We start from the raw sequence: 18,923 nt of genomic DNA, 5'->3' as shown, positions 1-18,923 counted from the left end.
ATATACATCTGCCACAAAAGAAATATGTTTTATACTCTAGCCTGAACATTCTGTTAGAGGAATCTTTTGAAGCTGATGCCATGCATGTCAGTTGTAAACTTACATTGCACTTTGTATCACTGTAAGTGAACTATTTGACATTGCCAGATCATTTCTGGGATTTCTTATGTTGTAAATACATATATCCTCTTAGATGACTAAAACCTAAATCCTTAAGACAACTATCTGCATCTTACACCTAAACTACAAAGATTGTTAGTAGAAGTAAAACTCAGGATTTTCTCCTTCAGTACCTGAGTTAGTTAGTTTTAAAATCTATTGGCTTACATGCCTCTGAACAGATTTTTAAAAATCATCTACCTTATTGTGTATTTTTCAGTTGATGTCTAAAATTTTCCTTTTATGTCTAAGTAATTGCAAAGGATAGAATTTCCAGTGTTGCAAATACTGTTATTTAAAAGTGGAATTGATATATCCCTCTCTTAAATGTATGCAGTTTAATCTAAATGCCATAGCAATTAGGTAACTATCAAAATGCATTTAAAAAATACATGAACAGGTTCTATAGTCAAAATTTAAATCATTTTCCTTTCTTTTAATTCAGTGTGCTAATTTCCCTTTAGAACTTTATCTTAATATATGTTTTAATATATCCTAATATATTTTAAAAGATATTTTATGCTTGAGTATTTTTAAATTATATACTGTATCATATTCTCTACAGCAAAAACATGTATATTAAAATTTATTAATTTGTATATGTGATCAGAAAGAAAATAAAAATTTTCTTCTGGAGTTAGTGTTCATTACATTACAATAATTATTAGTTTCAGTGATTGATTGGAAGAACATATACATATTACAAATTTTGATAGATAATTAAATACATAAGTAAAGTTTTTATTAGAAGACATATAGTTAATTGGATGTATTTTTTCAGTTATTGCATTTGTCTCTGTATTGCTATAATGAAGCAGGATTTCAGCATCAATTCAATTTCTATAGATGTGAATGCTGAAAAAATTCGTTCACATAAGGAGTAGACAAAGATAAAAGGAGTTTATTACAGAAATATCACTCAACTCTTTGAACTCCTTTTGAATTATTTATCAAAATATAACCATGGGTATCTATCATCAAAGAATAGTTTTAACCATTGATTAGCTGGTAATTTGATTATATGCTCCTGCAAACCTGATAGAAGTGAGGAATTGGAAACTACCTGATATGGTTTAATTAAAATCATTCATCAAAAGTTATTCTCTTAACATTGACACAAATGTTCAATTGACTCTTTTCTTGGCACCATGTTTTTATACTCCAAGGCAATGCACTATTGTAAAATTATAGATTGGAGAAAGATATACCTTTCTTTTGTAAGACGGGAGATAGGACTTTGAAAGTAGAAGCTTGACTTTTTTTAGAAAAGAGCACATAAGGAGCCGAGAATCTCAAAATTGATTCTCTTAAAGCCATCTGTGCCGTCTACACACCTATCTTAAAATGAAACAGGGATACATATAAAATTGCTGCTAAAAGGAAATAGTATTTTTAAAGCAATCGTTACTTGAAAGGAATCATAGCGTTACTAACACAGTAGCATCAACCTTTCAGAGAAATAAGGAACATTGCACGTTTCTACTACAGAGGTCTTTATGTAAATGCATAGTTTTTTGTTTTTTGTTTTCTGAGGCAGAGTGTTGTTCTTGTTACCCAGGCTGGAGTGCAATGACGCGATCTCGACTCACCACAACCTCCGCCTCCCGGGTTCAGGCAATTCTCCTGCCTCAGCCTCCCGAGGAGCTAGGATTACAGGCATGCGCCACCATGCCCGGCTAATTTTGTATTTTTAGGGCAAACAGGGTTTCTCCATGTTGGTCAGGCTGGTCTCGAACCCCTGACCTCAGGTGATCCGCCCGCCTCGCCCTCCCAAAGTGCTGTGATTACAGGTGTGAGCCACCTTGCCCACCCGTAAATGCATAGTTGATTCTTTTGACAGAATATATGTCTGATTCGACACACTTGAAACTTCATCTTCACATTCCTTGAAGACCATTCAAAGAGACTTACTCCACTGTGTTGAGGTCACACTAGAATACTAAATATTAGTGTTCTTGCAAAGTTATTTGATGTTTTAATTTAGGGCTGTGTATGCTCTCATACACTTCTCTTTCTTTGCTTATTTTTGTTCCTCCACCTCCTGAATTACTAGCTCTTCCTAATATGTGTATGTGCACATTTGTGGGGCAGGGAGAAGAATATATATATATAAAGAATATTATAAATATATATAAATATAATATAAATAAATATAAAGAATATATACATACTTGGAGATAGAGTCTCCTTCTGTCACCCAGGCTGGAGTGTAGTGGCATGATCTCAGCTCTCAGCTCACTGAGACCTCCTCCTCTTGGGTTCAAGTGATTCTCATGCCTCAGCCTCTTGAGTAGCTAGAACTACAGACATGCACCACGATGCCTGGCTGATTTTTTCTGTATCTTTAGTAGAGACAGGATTTCACCATGTTGACCAGGCTGATGTTGAGCTCCTGACCTCAGGTGATCCTCCTGCCTCGGCCTCCCCAAGTGCTAGGATTACAGGCATGAGCCACCGTGCCTGGCCTATGTGGGCATATTATATGTCTTTATTATAGCTCTTTTTATATTGTACTTATGAAAGTCAATTCATTCTGCTTCCTAAGCATGTCTCAAATCTAATTCCATCTGTTTATCCAGCACCCTTATTCAGACCAGCATCAGTTCTCAGTTGGTAATGATCTTCTGACTACTCCCCTGGCTCCATTCTCTTCTCACTTCAGGATCTCCACCATGGAGTTACTAAAAGACAGATCAATTCCATATTCCCTGACTCAGAAATCTTCAGCTGCTCTTACTTACAAATCTTCTGTGTTTCTATGCTGCCAAGAGGACTGATATTAATATTTACTTTTATTAATTATCTTGTACTTACCTATTCTCGACTAACTTCCCAGACTTTTTCTCTAGCAACCATCCTCATCTATTTTACACTCTAGTGACATTTGCTTGAACACATATGGTGCACGTATTAGAATATATGTCATAACGGACACATACATTTATTTTCTTAGTAATATTTAACCTAAACTTCTGGCTACTTGTGAAGAAAGTCTAAAAAAAAAAAAGTATATGTAATCTGTGTTACACATACATTGTATAAACACACACACATACATATGTTATGTATTGGGTATATTCTTTTCAGAAAAACATTTTTATTGTAAAAATGTGTTTTCAGATCATATTGTCAGCACTAAGCATGGCTATATAATACAGGAAAAAATATGACAAAATATTTTAAAATGAAAGAGGCCATGATAAAGAGAAACCGTAATTCTTAAATATATCGCTGGTTTTCAAAAGGTATTTTGAAACACACATAAACACAACCACGAATTATATGTGTGTTAAATTCTTATCAATATTAATAAGAGAAATCACTTCTGTATTTGGCCTATAACCTAAAACTCAACTGATCGTAGTATCTTCTTATAATTCTCTTTTGGATTCAGCATAGTGAGGTAGGATGAACACTAACAAGTTAAAAGGCAGGTTCTGCTAACAATTCCAACACTTACAAATGGTGTAATCTTTAACAGGTTGTTTATCTTTGCTAAATCTGTTTTCTCACTTATAAAGTAAGAATTAATATCTAATGCATTCAGCTCAAAGAGAAATTGAAACATGAGATAACAGGTGAGAGTATGTGATTAAATTTAAAGAGATTTAGATATGTATTGTATCACTGAGTTATTTCTCTTTAATTTTAATCCTAAATTTCTTTAGAAGATCTGGCCTATCCTGATGGAAGGTGTATGTTGATAAAGCTAATAAATGGCCAAATAAGGAAACAAAGGATGTGTTGGTTTTTTTTTTTTTTTCTTATTTATTTATTCTGTGTTTCTTCCTCATTAAAACAGTTTTGGTATGAACCATGATGGAATTGGAAATTCTTGTGGGACAAAAGGTCATGAAGCAGCAAAACTTATGGCAGCTCACATTACTGCGAATACCAATCCTTTTTCCTGGTCTGCGTGCAGTCGAGACTACATCACCAGCTTTCTAGAGTAAGTAGTCTCTGGAGAGTGATGATGAATTGCTCCAGAAGTAAGCAGTTGGTAGAAGCCTAATATATATAGTGCTTTCAACTTTGCATAATGAGTAATTTTATGGGCATAGTGATGTTTCAACTGTTTCCTAAATACTTTAATATATCATTGTGGCCATTTTTTTCTTTATATAGAACTTTTATAGAATAGAGGAAGTGGAGCAAGGATATAAGTGGGACTGATGGTGTGAGTGTTAAAATTGTTCAATAAATGGGAGACAATTTCAGAAAGCATTTAGATTTACATGATTTAATAGCACATACGCCAAACTTAAGTTCAGCAATTACATATTTTATTTTGTTAGTGAAAAAAATGAGTTCTATAGGAGAGCCAAAGTATCTAATAGTAACAAACAACAACAACAAAAAAACAAACACCAAGGAAATGAACACTTTGAGAAAAATATTTGTTTTTGAAAATGTATTAAGTGATTGATTTTTCTACAGTTTGAAAACTTTTTGGTCTTTAATGTATATTCCAAGAGTCTGGTTATTTAAATGTGAGGAATATAAATTAGCTTGGGTATAACTATGTTAAGGAAATTAGATGTTCTTCCACATCTCACTTGCATAGGGCTTCATGACTGTACTTTGGAAACTGATATACTTGGGTCTCACTTTAAAATTGTGTGACCTTGGGGGTGTTCCTTAACTTTTCTAATCTTCAGTGTCCTAAGTTGTTAAATGAATTTAAGTCATACTGTTTATGTCATCAAGTATTATATATGTAATTATGCATCATGCTATATTATATATAAAACACATAACATTCTTTAAATGGTAAATATTATTTTAAATAATATCAAGATTTCTGTACTTTATTGCTCTACCCTTATTTTTAACTGTTTTGTGCTATTTTTTTTGCCCTGGGGTGGAGAAATTAAATATTCTGTGAAAAAGTGAGGTATACATACATAAAGTACAGGCCAGCAATGGAAATTATTCTTAAAAATTGGCTGTGTTCAAAGTTCATATTAACAGGATTATATTGTGAAATTTAAAAAATTCAAACAGGTTACATAGGGTAACATTATTTATTAAAATGTCCTTTATATCTACTAATAGCCAGAGCAAAGCATATGTTTTGAAAACTGCGATTAGATATTTTTAAAAGGTCACAAACAAGAGATTTTAAATTACCTAGCACAATGGTTTACTAAAAAAAAGAAAAAAGATAAATGTTTAAAATAGGCTCTTTTAAATTAATTAATGTAATAATAAAGTTGAAGGAATTTGAAATTTATTTCAGAAGATAGTTCTTCTGATAACCATATTATAACCTAATAATTTTTAATCTTAGTAACAGAGAATTATAAGATTATACTTGCCTATGGTGAAACTGATTGAGGTGCTATAACGGTAGACCACAGAGCATTTGTGTATCTTTTGGTAGTTCTTAATACAAAGCACTAGCAATATCATTTTCTAAGATGGTTTTAATGAGATCATTTACCTAAATTTTAAACATTTTTGATGGTCTGCTCTCCCTAGACATCAAGTCAGATCTGGAATTTCTCCCTTGACTTGGCTCATGTTTTTATAATGGAGTCTTACTGTTCATCACCAGAAAGACAAACTGTATAACATACTCAGGATTCTTGTGCATTTCTGATGGTTGCCCTTGTTGTTGATGTCTTCTTTTTTTTGGTACCATTTTCTCCTCTATCTTGTTTCTGTCTCATTGGCTATATTGCACAGCTCATTTGCTAGTACCATGTCTGTATGCTAAATACAAAGACCTGTTCTGATCTCCTGACCTTGTCTACTTGAAACTGTATTGAGACTAAGACACTCCAAAAGAGAATCCCTAAATTGCTGGTAAAATACAGTTTAAAAATCACCACTGGTTTCATGAGGGACATAAAAATATTACTAGTTTCAATAAAGTGTTCCAATGAATTAATTAAATGAATTGATCCACAAAACATTATTTAAGCCTTATTGCCTCTTCACATTTTGTATGTGTAAGCGTTAGTGTTGACAGAGTTCTAATGGGCTTATTTATCCTGTATTTTATAAAAATATTTCCCCTCATGGGAATGTTCACAAAGTTAAAACTAGTAATGAAAGATAGATGTGAAGCACAATGGGTAGAGACTTGGGGAAAACTTGGCTTTCCCCCCTCTTTAATAATAAACTAAACAAATCTAATTATAATCTGACCAAGCAATAAAGGATTTTTAAACACAAGGCTCTTTAAAAAGGTTAGTTCACCAGAGCACAAAGACATAACAGTAACTTTCTTGAATTTCTTTGTTTCTTTTTATTAATGCAGTGAACTTAATTGCTTTAACAGCTATGTGTGATATTTTTAAAAATCTAGTGCTATTTTGATCAGGGATTGAGGTTACATTTATGTTTTATAGTTGGCTCGAAAAGGCTCATAACATTTTATTTTAGCTTCTCTTCTCAAGAAAAAGAAATCTTGAAAGATGAATTGTTTAGGAACTGCAGCCCAGCCAACAAAACGCATACCTGTCTCCACTTAGTGGCTGTATAGGCCAAAGATGATGGTGGATTTTAACAATGAGCTTTCTATGATTTATAGAGATTCACTATTCACTGTTCAACTGAAAATGATTCCATGGCCTTTAAATGCCAATAGAATACAAAGTCTCTCGTGTCATTCTAAAACACTAGGTGCTGTTGATCAATCAGGAGATGGTGTTTACCAACTCCCAATATTTTTTTTCAGATTTCTTAAACTCGGTGATTCAATAAGTGGTTCATGAATCGCCCAGAAGCCGTCCTGATTAAATAATAAAGAACCAATTTCCGTTAAAATGGACGTGTTATGCCTGCTTCTGATGTTTTCCGGCGACGGCTTTGCAGGTAGTGTCTTTCCTATCTGCCTGCGGGACTTATTTATTTATTTATTTAGAATATAGAGAAAGGTGAACCTGGTATTATGGCTCAGACTCATTGATGACTATGGGCTAATTTACCAGGCAGTGGAAGACAGCCAGAAGTAATTAAGTCAGTTTTTCATACATTTTCCACCACTTAGCAATAGTACAAAATAATTACATATAGTTTTCAAAAATTATTATGATTTGTGAACCAACTCTTGCTCTATAAAATTAAAGTCTGTTAACCTGTTTGAACTGTCAAAGATCCATAGCAAAATTTCCTACAGTTCCAAATTCAATACAAAGGAGACATTTTCACAGAAAGGATGGAAGCTGAACATATTAAGAGAAGCAATGTTATAGTCAGAGTTGACCTAGGAAGAAAGGTGACTGTAGAGCTGCAAGAGAAGTGATACAAGATGAGCAAGCTGACCAAAGCACTCACATTTCCTCTCTAGCAATGACCCTCAAAGGTCAACATCAGGCTGTTATATAGAAAACAATCTTTATAGTTGGGACCTTTTCTTAAAAAAAATGTAAATGTAGAATCCAAGAAAGAGCTTGGCAAAACAGGTTTCTCCTCCTTCTGTTTATCTGTTACATTTGGGGAATCTTGCTCTAACCATAAATAACTCTAATAAGTCATAATTATATATAGGGTAAAAAGAGTAAACCACTCTCAATACAGTACTTTTGTCTTGAAAGCTTCAAGTTCAGTTATATCAAGGGTGAGAGAAAAAGATTTGCCTTAGAAGGCAGTACATTGTTAGCTTCACTGAGAAAACTGACAGTTTATGAGAATATACTACGTAAGACAGTTGACTTGCTATAGATGATATCAACCCAGTTCATTTTTGCTTAATTTATGTGAATCAGCACAACTTAGTAAAATAAAAATAGGAGGTGGCATTAAGTGTTAACTTTTTGTTGTTGTTGTTAAGAGATTGTTAAGATATGTACAGGGTTATATAGAAAGATTTATTTTTCAGATTGACCCACTGTATTGAAGACTAAAAGTCTATATTTTATGGTATAACTGTTTTAGTGAAAATACATCTAACATCACAATTAGGAATATATCTTAATGTGTTCTGGAAACAAAGCCAGGAGTGTATATTTTACATAAGGATCTGTAAATTTTTGCTGATGACTGAACTTTAACTCATATTCATATATTCAAGGCTAATTTTTTGGACTATGTAAATAAGATCTCTCTAAATTAGAAATAGAATTTATAAAATAAGACTTTCTCATCACGCTGCAAACATTTTGGAAAATGTAAATATACTCTGATTTACTATGAATTTTGTAATCAAGGAAGAAGTATATTCTAAAACTAATGCATTTTTTTGCTTAATCTTAGAAGCATAAACAAAAATAGAGTCTAGGAATTCAATAATGATCTGTGTTGCTGTAGCTATTAACTAGGATTTGTGTTTTTAGTTGTGATTATATGCTGCTAAGAAAATAATCACAGATGTACTTTTTACTTATACAGTTTTGCTCTGACAAGTATATGTTTAATAATAAGTTGTAATTAAATCTCAGATGGAGACTAACACTATTCTACATTTAATTTAATAATGAATGAGGTTCATGTTTTCTGAGTGGAAAAATTCGCATATGACACCAATGTACAAACCATCTATGTTTAAAATTATTATTTGATGAGAAGATTTGTATATATCACTACAGTGCCTGTATAATTTTGATAGTAGCATAAGTAACATTAGACATTGTAAGAATTGTATAGTTACATCTCAGTTAACTAGATCACTAGATTAAATAAAAATTTCCCATAAATTTTATTTTTTTAAATGAGATAATTACAAAATATAAGACAACAACTTATATCTAATATTTTATGAAAGGAAATATTAGGTTGGTGCAAAGTAATCGCAGTTTTTACCATTAAAGTCATTGCAAAGCGAAAATTACTTTTGCACCAACCTAACAGATTTACATATTTTTACCAGGAGCCATACAAAAAGTGTTCATATCAGCATAATTTTCAATTCTTAGAAATTGGAAATAATCCAGATGTTCATTAGTAGAGGAATTATAAATAATTGTGACATACTCATAAATGGACTATTAAAGAACAATAAAAATACACAGGCTACAATTACATTTACACACATCAACATAGAAGTATCTCATATTAACAATATTGAGAAAAAGAATAAAATCACAAAAAAATGCCCACAGTATGACTACTTTTATATAGGGTCCCAAAACAGGCAAATGAATAATTAGACAGTAAGATTATTAAGCAAAGCAATGAAATTATTATTATAAAAAGTCAGATTAGTAGTTACCTCTGAGGGTGGGGAGAAATGAGGGATATGACTGGAATTAAGCACTTGAGAATTTTCATAGGAAAAAAAAAATAAGGAAAAGCACTCCCAGGGTTAAATATACGTCGCTCACCTCTATTTCTTCTACCTCTGTACCTATATCTGTAATATTTCATAATGGTAATTGATGACTGAAAAATCCAGAATTATTATTGTAATAATTAATTAGTAACTAATAATTGTGATCTTACTAATTAATTAGTAACTAATAATTATCTTAATTACTTGACTTTAATTCCTTGAACAAAGCAGGAAAGTAGCAGAAAATTTTAGTTAACATAATGCAAAAAGCATTTTTCTTGCTTAACCCTTAGTTAGCAAATAATAGGCTGGATGCAGTGGTTCATGCCAGAACTTTGGGAGTCTAAGACAAGAGGAACTCTTGAGACCAGGAGTTCTAGACCAGCTTGGGCAAGATGGTAAGACTCCCTATTTACAAAAGATACAAAAATTAGCCAGGCATGATGCCACATGCCTCTGGTACCGGCTACTCGGGAGACTGAGGTGGGAGGATCTCTTGAGCCTAGTAGTTCAAGGCTGCAGTTAGCTGTGATCATGCCACTTCACTCCAGCCTGGGTGGCAAAGCAAGACCCCATCTTAAATCAAAACAAAACAAAGAATTAAAACAGGAAAAATATCCCATCCCTCAAATATTTAAATAAAGGTTTTACTGTATATACCAGATATGGTTACGAGAAGGAAAATGTACTACATATGTACAAACGTGTAGAAATGTACGAACAATTTAAATCCACCTTGCAGATATATTCCCACATTTGTTTTACTGGAAGACCCTTGACTTGTAAGCCTTGCTAATTTGTACAAATACAGCCAAATCCATTTCAAAAGTCCTTTGTTTATTCCATGTTTCTAAATACAGGTTCATTTTTAAAGATCCATATGGTTTTTCTTTATATTTTATTTCATATGGTGTTTTATTCTTCTGTAAAAATATACTGGAAATGGAGAACAAGACTTGTCTAGACCACATTAATACAAGGCAATAGGTGCTTCCAAAGAACTGAAATAAAAATACACTTCTGGGATAAACTTTCTAAGAAGAGTTTTGGCCACAGGTGCCTGCAAGTTCATGGCATTCTTGGTGGTATGAAGGCCACAGCAGTGGTCCTCTGGTTTGGTATTTTTTAAAGAACCTGAACCATGATTAGAAGACCACTAAGATTAATATATTGAAACAATAGTTTTAAATGAAGCAATTATTCTTGCTTCCTTCTGGGTTAAGTCATTTTCCAATTTGCCATCAGAAAAGAATTTTTTCCTCGGGGCATCTATTCTTAAACTCTTCTTTGGGGTCCACATAGCTCCTCCTCTGATTCTGGGTTAATTTTATGTATTACTAAAAGTAATTATAACCATTTTAAATATAGTCTGACTTAGTGTCACTTAGGTGAATATATCCTACACTTTTTTGATTATGCTGTAAATATTTTTTGCCTATTGGATACCTACTTCAGTACACAATTTAAAATAAATATTTTGTATGAAAAAGATTTATAGTAGTATTCATTATTTTATTTTTATTACATATTTAATTCCTTTCATAAAGACATTTATAATTTTATTGTTGATAGAAATGAAAAGGATATTTTAGAAGAAAATTGGGGAATGAAACTAATTCATTTATCTCGCCAATATTATATTATCATAATGATTCTTTTTTTAATTGTGTTATTCAAATATGACCTCTTTGTCATTAACCTTAATATATAATTTAAAATTTGCTAGTAGCATTGCCTTTGCCTAAAGTTTGCATATCCTTATAGATTAAAGATATTTTACTTAATAAAATCAAAAGAAAAGTTTTCTATTTAAAAAATTCATCTAGAAGTTATTTTTCTTGCTGAGGTACATGTCAACTTCTAAAAGTATAATAAAAAGGAAATTAAAAAGTGTTCCATTATGAAAACTGGATAGCTGAGTGAAAAAAGGTTGTTCTTTGTTAGTTAGACACCTTGAGCAGTGACAATTGAAATTATTGTAGAGGCCAATGGTCAAATTCATCTATGTTAGTACCATACTTAATATTCCATCTAAATATTTCTTATTGATTGAAAAATTAGTCAGGAGGGCATGAAAGAAAGGGGAAGGATATAAAGAAGACAGTATTCAGTCCCTTTGGTCTTTGACTCTAATCACCTTAGAAATAGTATGGTTCAGTTTTTAAAAAGTATTAATTTGCTGTTGTGTGTGAAATACCTTTTTATATAACAAATTGATTTTGACATGTTAAGAATATGAGAAACTTCTAACTGAAAAGGAAACTCATGGCAATGCATAGTTCTTTCTTAGTTATCTATAAATGAAAAATTGTACTGTCCTAAATAACAGTTGAGGAACTTCTACTTGTGAAATTATTTTCCTTTGGCAAAGTGGATGGAAAAGATTTGGGAAAAAAAAACACACAAGTGCTGGCACAATGGACAGGAATGTTGGAAAAAATTTTTAAATGTTGGCATAGGAATTCTTTAAAAATTCTAACTCACTCATATGTGAAATGAAAGTAAAAAAGCATCTGTCCTATTTTATACACACTGACTAAATAAAAATGAACAATTAGATTTAGCAAAGTTTAAAGCTTTTTAAACTAAGGTATTCTGTCTGGGTTTTGGCGACCTTTATGTTATTTGTTCCACTGAATTAAAATATTATGTTTGAGTGCAGACATAGCTTGAAACGCAGAAATTATACTAAGAAGAGAATATTCTCTTTTCCAATTCTGATGATCCTAGATGAAATATGAAATTTTGAGAGACTAAACACTTCTAATATACTTGAGAGGAAAACTTTGGTCCTTGGCCTCATCTGTCATTCAGCCCACTTATTAGTGAAATATTTGGAGAACCTATGGACATGTCTTAACACAACATCTATTGTTCTGCCCAAGGTGGAACTATATAAATTAGCTCTTTAAGGATTATAACCATAATTACTTTAAAAAATTTTTCTGCATTTCATGTTTTTAATTCTACTACCAGATGTGGTTATATTTTCAATGAAAACAAACAAGAAGCTTAGAGCAATGTGAAATTCTCTTTTGATTCCTTGAGAAATTAGTTAAAATCAAGGCCAACATGACATTTTCAGATTGTTGTTGGAAATGATTTTATTGTGTCCTGGTGCTGAAATAAATTATTTGGAGCTCTTATTCAGGTTTCAGTAAAGCTATTCTGTCCTGCCATGTGATTGTGTATTAGGAGAATGTATTGTTTTTCATGCATCAAGTTATTAAAACAAAGCTCAACACATGGTTTCATAATTGTGACTGAAATAGTCCATAGAGTACCTAATTTCCTTTGATCCTTTATGTTGAACAGTTCAGGCCGTGGTACTTGCCTTGATAATGAGCCTCCCAAGCGTGACTTTCTTTATCCAGCTGTGGCCCCAGGTCAGGTGTATGATGCTGATGAGCAATGTCGTTTCCAGTATGGAGCAACCTCCCGCCAATGTAAATATGGGGTAAGAAGTCTTCATCCTTATGTTTTGTCATTTATATGTGTTCTTCCATGACACAAATGTTAAGATGGAATTATGACGAATGTCGTTTCCCTGTAGTAGCATATTTAATTTAAATATGGCTTTTGACACTGCAGTTTTTCTGATATCATATGTACAATATTTTTTCTAAATGTTTGAATAATCCTAAGTTAAGCACATTTCAAATTTCTTTTAAGGGTTGCAGGTAGAATTTTAGTAACTCTTAACTGTTTTTTTCTTTAAATCTTTAATTTATGATGCCAACTGTATTTCATCTTCTGAAATGTTATGGCTTTAGAATCTCTCTGCATACCAGTTTTCTGATAGTCTTATAATTGAGCTAAAGGGCATTTTTACATTAGCTAGACAGCTTTACTTTCATTCATAGTTGGTAGTACTAAGTCACTTCACGTTGCCTCATCCACTGTCCACATTCCAGCACCACAACCAGGCAGGAACAAGATGACATTAGCTCAAGTAGTGAAACAAGGAAAATTGCTATGGTAGAAAAAAAAACGTAGGCATCATAATTTACTCTGCATGTCTGCCTTAGAAACAAGTCACAGTGTCTACATCAGAAAATGAATACAAATTCTTTTTAAATTTCATAGAGCAAGATTTTAGTGGACATGTTCATATTAATAACATAATATAAGCATGGTGAATGAAAAAAGGGTTTTTAATATGTCAAATTGCTTACCAAAAAAAAAAAATTCAGATTTAACAAAAAGTTGAAATCCTTGATTTTTTTCTTTTTTTTTTTTTGGTGAGATAGAGTCTCACTCTGTCACCCAGGCTGGAGTGCAATGGCACAATCTTGGCTCACTCCAACCTCCATCTCCAGGATTCAAATGATTCTCCTGCCTTAACCTCCTGAATAGCTGGGACTACAGGTGCATACCACCATGCCCAGCTAATTTTTGTATTTTTATTAGAGACAAAATTTCACCATGTTGGCCAGGCTGGTCTCTAACTCCTGGCCTCAAGTAATCCACCCACCTCGGCCTCCCAAAGAGCTAGGATTACAGGCATGAGCCATGACACCCAGCCTGATTTCTATTTTTATGCAAATAGTCTTTTAAATTCTCTTTTATAAATAATAATAATTAAGTGTTTCAGTAGTAGTATACTGAATCATTGTACTGTATGTATCCTCTTTGGGAGCAGAATAAAGGGAAGTGTTTTCTTATGGTTCTAGTTTCTTTTCTTCTTAGATTGTTTATGTTTCAGTGAGTCAGTTGAACTTTAATCACAGTCTTTCTATATATACTTACAGATTAATACGTTGAAATTCATGATCAAATGGACTTAGAAAATTTCTATTATATTATTCATATCTGTCTATGTTATTTCTTTGTTAGCAAGTGAAATAGTTCATCTACATTTTTGTGTTCTATTGGAAATTGGGTTTTAACTCCACCTGAAAATTTCCATATTAGATAATTTATATTATCAGAATTTTACAGAATCTATGGCTACAGAATACAGTCTTTTTCTCTCTCAAATAAATTAACAAAAAACTGACTTGATTCTTCTTGCTGTATCTATATATCTAATTGAGTTCAGATTAATTGATTTGAAATGAGAGAAACAGTACAAAAATTACATATTTTCACTTTATATTCCTGATAATCTGCTTTTATATTCTTTTTTTTTTTTTTTTTCTTCGAGAGTTTTGCTCTGGCACCCAGGCTGGAGTGCAATGGCACGATCTTGGCTCACTGCAACCTCCGCCTCCTGGGTTCAAGTGATTCTCTCACCTCAGCCTCTGAGTAGCTAGGGTTACAGGCGTGTGCCACCACACCCAGTTAATTTTTGTAAATTTTAGTAGAGACGGAGTTTCATCTTGTTGATCAGGCTGGCCTTGAACTCCTAATCTCAAGTGATCAGCCCACCTTGGCCTCCGAAAGTGCTGGGATTACAGGTGTGAGCCACTGTGCCCAGCTTGTAATATGTTTTGTTTATAAAGACTTCTGTAAAAGATACAAAATAAAACTGGAAAACTTCGAGAAAGACATTAGCATCTTACAAACCTATACAGTTTTAAGTATTTTATCATGAATCCTTTTAACTTTGATTTATAGCAAAAGAATGGTTTCCCTAGATTCATATACTATATGAAAATGCTTGTGTTATTTTTTTAAGTGTTCTCTGTTACTAACAAAGTGTATTAAGTCGTAATTGATTCTTTACAATCACTTTCATGTCTGAACTGAACTTGTTTAGTTTTGTTGACACAAACCTACCCTGGCTTATATCTGGCGAATCCCTAAAGTTTTAAACAATTCTAAATACTACTTTGGAAAACAATAGGGGCCTTGAAGGTCAGAATCCAGTGGGTAAGGAAATAATACTTCAGGTAGTAGCTGAAGGGAAAAACAAACCAGCCCTGGTTTAGGTAGCTGTCTGAATGTAGCACGCTGAAATGAACACTAAATACAGTTGCTGTAGACTTAGGAGAACACTTTAGAATTTTTGAAAGGGGATACATCTGGTGTTGAAAAATCATGAAATGATTCCTCTTTCAACTAGCGGTTCTCTCATGATAACACGAAGGATTTTAAAGAACTACAGAATGATCCATACTGCAAAAGTGATCAGCTTTCCACCTCTTCCACTTGACTACGAAGTAGTCATTGCTGGGTTACCAATGATTACATCTGTAATTATGAAAGATCTTGCCTGAATTCTTAGTGAATAGATTCGTTAACATACATGTTAGTTATGTTTGGAAATTTACATGAAAATTTTTCTGTTTTATTTTACTCAAGGCAACATTTTTCACTATTGTTCTTGCATGTCATCTATTCTTGTTTTTCAGGTGTTCTTAATTCCTACAGAAGTTGTGAGGAGGTTGTAATGGCTGTAAATATAAAGAACAAAATACAGTATAATATACAGAGTAATATAGTTGTATAACACAGTAATTTATAAATGGTATATAGTTTCTGGTATTTACATAATGACTTTTCTGAGCTACTTTAGACTGAGTTGATAAAAATCGTAATTATCACATCATATTTTATAGGTGAGAAAACTAAAAATACTGAATGTGATATACCTACTCTAAAGTAAAAAAAAAAGTCTAAATTGATGTCAGTTCTGTTTTCTATTAGGAATACTAATTATGTTAATAAAATAAAGGTAGCAGATGTATTTTGCTTCACAGACACGTGTTATTAAATTTTTATCAGGTAATGTCTGTTACTTAAAATCTTCTCAAAACTCCTCTTGTCCCAGTCTTTTTTCGGAGAGAGGTGGTCAGGAGACCTTCTCTAAAATCTTTTTTTTTTTTTTTTTGAAACAGGGTTTCCCTTTTTTTTCCCCCGCTGGGGTTCTTGGGCGTGATCTTGGCTCACCACAACCTCCGCCTCCTGGGTTCAAGCAGTTCTCCTGCCTCAACCTCCCAGGTAGCTGGGATTATAGGCACCCACCACCACACCTGGCGGCTAATTTTGTATTTTTAGTAGAGACAAGGTTTCTCCATTTTGGTCAGACTGGTCTCGAACTCCCGACCTCAGGTGATCTGCTAGCCTTGGCCTCTCAAAATCCTGGGATTACAGGCATGAGCCACCACAGTTGGCCCCTAAAATCATTTTTTGGGGAAATAAGTTCTCAAATCTCTGAAACTCTGAGTCCTGGATCTGAGTGAATTTATTTTCTTTTACTTTATATATATTAAAAAAATAGGACTTCTTTAAGGTAAAATACAAGTACAGACAAGTAGCCTGTAAAGCTAGATTTCTACTAGATCATCTAAAAATATCTGCTAGCTCTGTTAGTAGGTTTCTAAGAGACCTTGAATGATTCCTGGATGAAAATACATTGCAAATAAAACAGCAGTATCAGTATGTCCAAGAAATGTTTCTTTGCCTTTCTAGAGTAACAAACTCTTTCCAGTAAAACCCTGGGGAATCTGTTGTCTCACTTCTCTTCCATTTCCCATTAGTCTCCTCTTTTTTATTAGAAAAGAATTATAAAAACTGAATTAACAAAAACCATATTGCAGTAATAACAATAAGTTTAAACATAGGAAGGAAGTCATTAACGAGCCTATATAATATAGGGGCTATGGGTGATCTTTTGACTACTTCCCAAAAAGCACAGATTAATTCAGGGCTCAGCCTCAGCTTTAGCTCTTTATTTCTTTATTCTGTCACTTAAACCATATCTCAAATATTGTTTTCCAGTACACATAATAATTCAGTATAGGTTAACAATATCTAGTATATAATTTACTGTTAATCATTAAGAGCTGATTGTTCATCTACAGATAGATTTAAGGCAAATTTTATAGACATCATAGCTTTGTTTATTTATGGGAAATTTTTATTGTCTATGAAGTTTGTCACTGTTTATATAGACTTAAGAGTTAGCACATAAATGTGTAATAGTATGTTGTACGTGTTACTGCTTAGTTTAAATGTAGAACTGAATAATGTTTTATCAGTAGATTATGTATCCTGAACTATAAATGGGAACACATGATCTAATATATGATGTCATGATGGATGGAACAGGATATTTTTATCAGAATATTTTAAATTAGAAAAAAGATCTGTTAATCATAACCTATTACCTATGACCTAAAATTGACCGTCGGTAGATTTTACTCAGTCTTGGGCACTTTTTTCAGTGAACAGCAGCCAGGTTGTTCTTGTAAACTTCAGATAGCAAGAGGGTATGACAAGCATGCATATTTACCTGGCACATGACATTCAATAAATGTTTTCTTTTCCTCTATGAATCTCTGTCATCCATGATACCATTTCTGTATAGCTGATAATGCTGGTACTGCTTTAGGAGAATCTGAACCTTTCGTACTTTGGGGAGCATATTAAGATATTCCAAGGGTCGCTTATTGACTCAATTTCACCCTTCAGTCTCAGCTCAAGTACCAGTTTCTCTTTAGACAGGCCTTCTGTCTGATCATTCACTATTAAAAAGGCTTTCCCCAGTTACTCTCTTTCATATTATACTATTTATTTCTTTCATAGCACTTTTAAAATCCATAATCACTTTATTTGATTACTTATTATTTAAGTGTGATCATGTAAATGAGGCCTTTTCTGACATTACTTAATATTGTACATCCACATGTACACACACACACACTTCCTATCATTTTCATTGTCTTATATTTCTCCTAATATTTATCACTTTCTGACATACTATATATTTTACTTGTTTATCTTGCTTATTACTACTTTCTCCATTAGGATGTATTTTCCTTGGGGGGAGATGTTTTGTCTGTTTCATTCACAGCTGTATCCCCAGTGACTAGATCAGTGCCTGGCTCAGAGTAGGTGATCAATTAATATTTGTTGAATGAATGAGCTGATAATTATAATGGGAGTATAATTGCCATAAGGGGAAGGATTCCACCTGACTTGTTCATGGCTATTTGTATAGTGACTGGCTCAATGCCTATCTCATATGGGAGTTCAATAAATATTTGATAAATAGATGAGTGAGAAGAGTTATCTGGTGAAAAGAGTCGGGAGAGGACCTTTTCTGAAGACTCTGAGCCTGTGTATTTGAAGAGCTGAGAGAGAGCTAGTGTGCCCAGTGCTTTCATATAAACACCACATAAAAGGAACAGGAAAAAAAGGTAGAAGCCAAGTGTAACTACCTTATCAGCCACGTTAAGTTTTTTTCATAAAAGCAGCAAGAAATTATTGAAGTATTTTTAATGGATGAGACCAAGAGATGTGCAGAAAATAACAGAATTTCTAAGGCATATTATGTCTTAGGAAACAAATTTAATTCTGTAATCTGGAAAACCCATGTTAGAAAATTAAAGACTTTCGTAAGGTGATGTATGGTGTCCTCTTTTCCCTTTTTCTTTCCCTCCAAACACATCCTATGCAGAGTACTAAAACAGCTCTGCCACTAATGATTCTCCAGTGTAGCAATGCCCTTACTTTTCTAGGTGAATATAAATTCATTCTTTTTATACTAGAGGGTGCTCATAACTCTGAAATGAAATGAATGGAGGTGTTTGTGTGTAAAGGTGTGTGGGCTCCATAATTTTGATTTAAGATTGCAGAATCCCAGTGCGTTGTAGTAGAA

The 18,923-nt window shown here is 33.0% G+C and overlaps 1 protein-coding gene across 2 annotated transcripts in view; it reads left to right on the top strand.

Moving 5' to 3' along the window:
• The window catches only part of ADAMTS6 (ADAM metallopeptidase with thrombospondin type 1 motif 6), a 333,068-nt gene that overhangs the window by 187,613 nt on the left and 126,532 nt on the right, over window positions 1-18,923 (top strand). For both annotated transcript variants that reach the window (XM_017548588.2, XM_037745748.1), the window contains exons 10-11: window positions 3,962-4,108; window positions 12,692-12,833. In XM_017548588.2, the coding sequence (XP_017404077.1) occupies window positions 3,962-4,108; window positions 12,692-12,833 (289 nt within the window). The remainder of the gene's footprint in view (window positions 1-3,961; window positions 4,109-12,691; window positions 12,834-18,923) is intronic.

This window comes from Cebus imitator, unplaced genomic scaffold (assembly GCF_001604975.1).
Source record: "Cebus imitator isolate Cc_AM_T3 unplaced genomic scaffold, Cebus_imitator-1.0 Scaffold211, whole genome shotgun sequence".
NCBI lineage: Eukaryota > Metazoa > Chordata > Mammalia > Primates > Cebidae > Cebus > Cebus imitator.
This window is presented reverse-complemented; position numbering and strand designations above follow the sequence as displayed.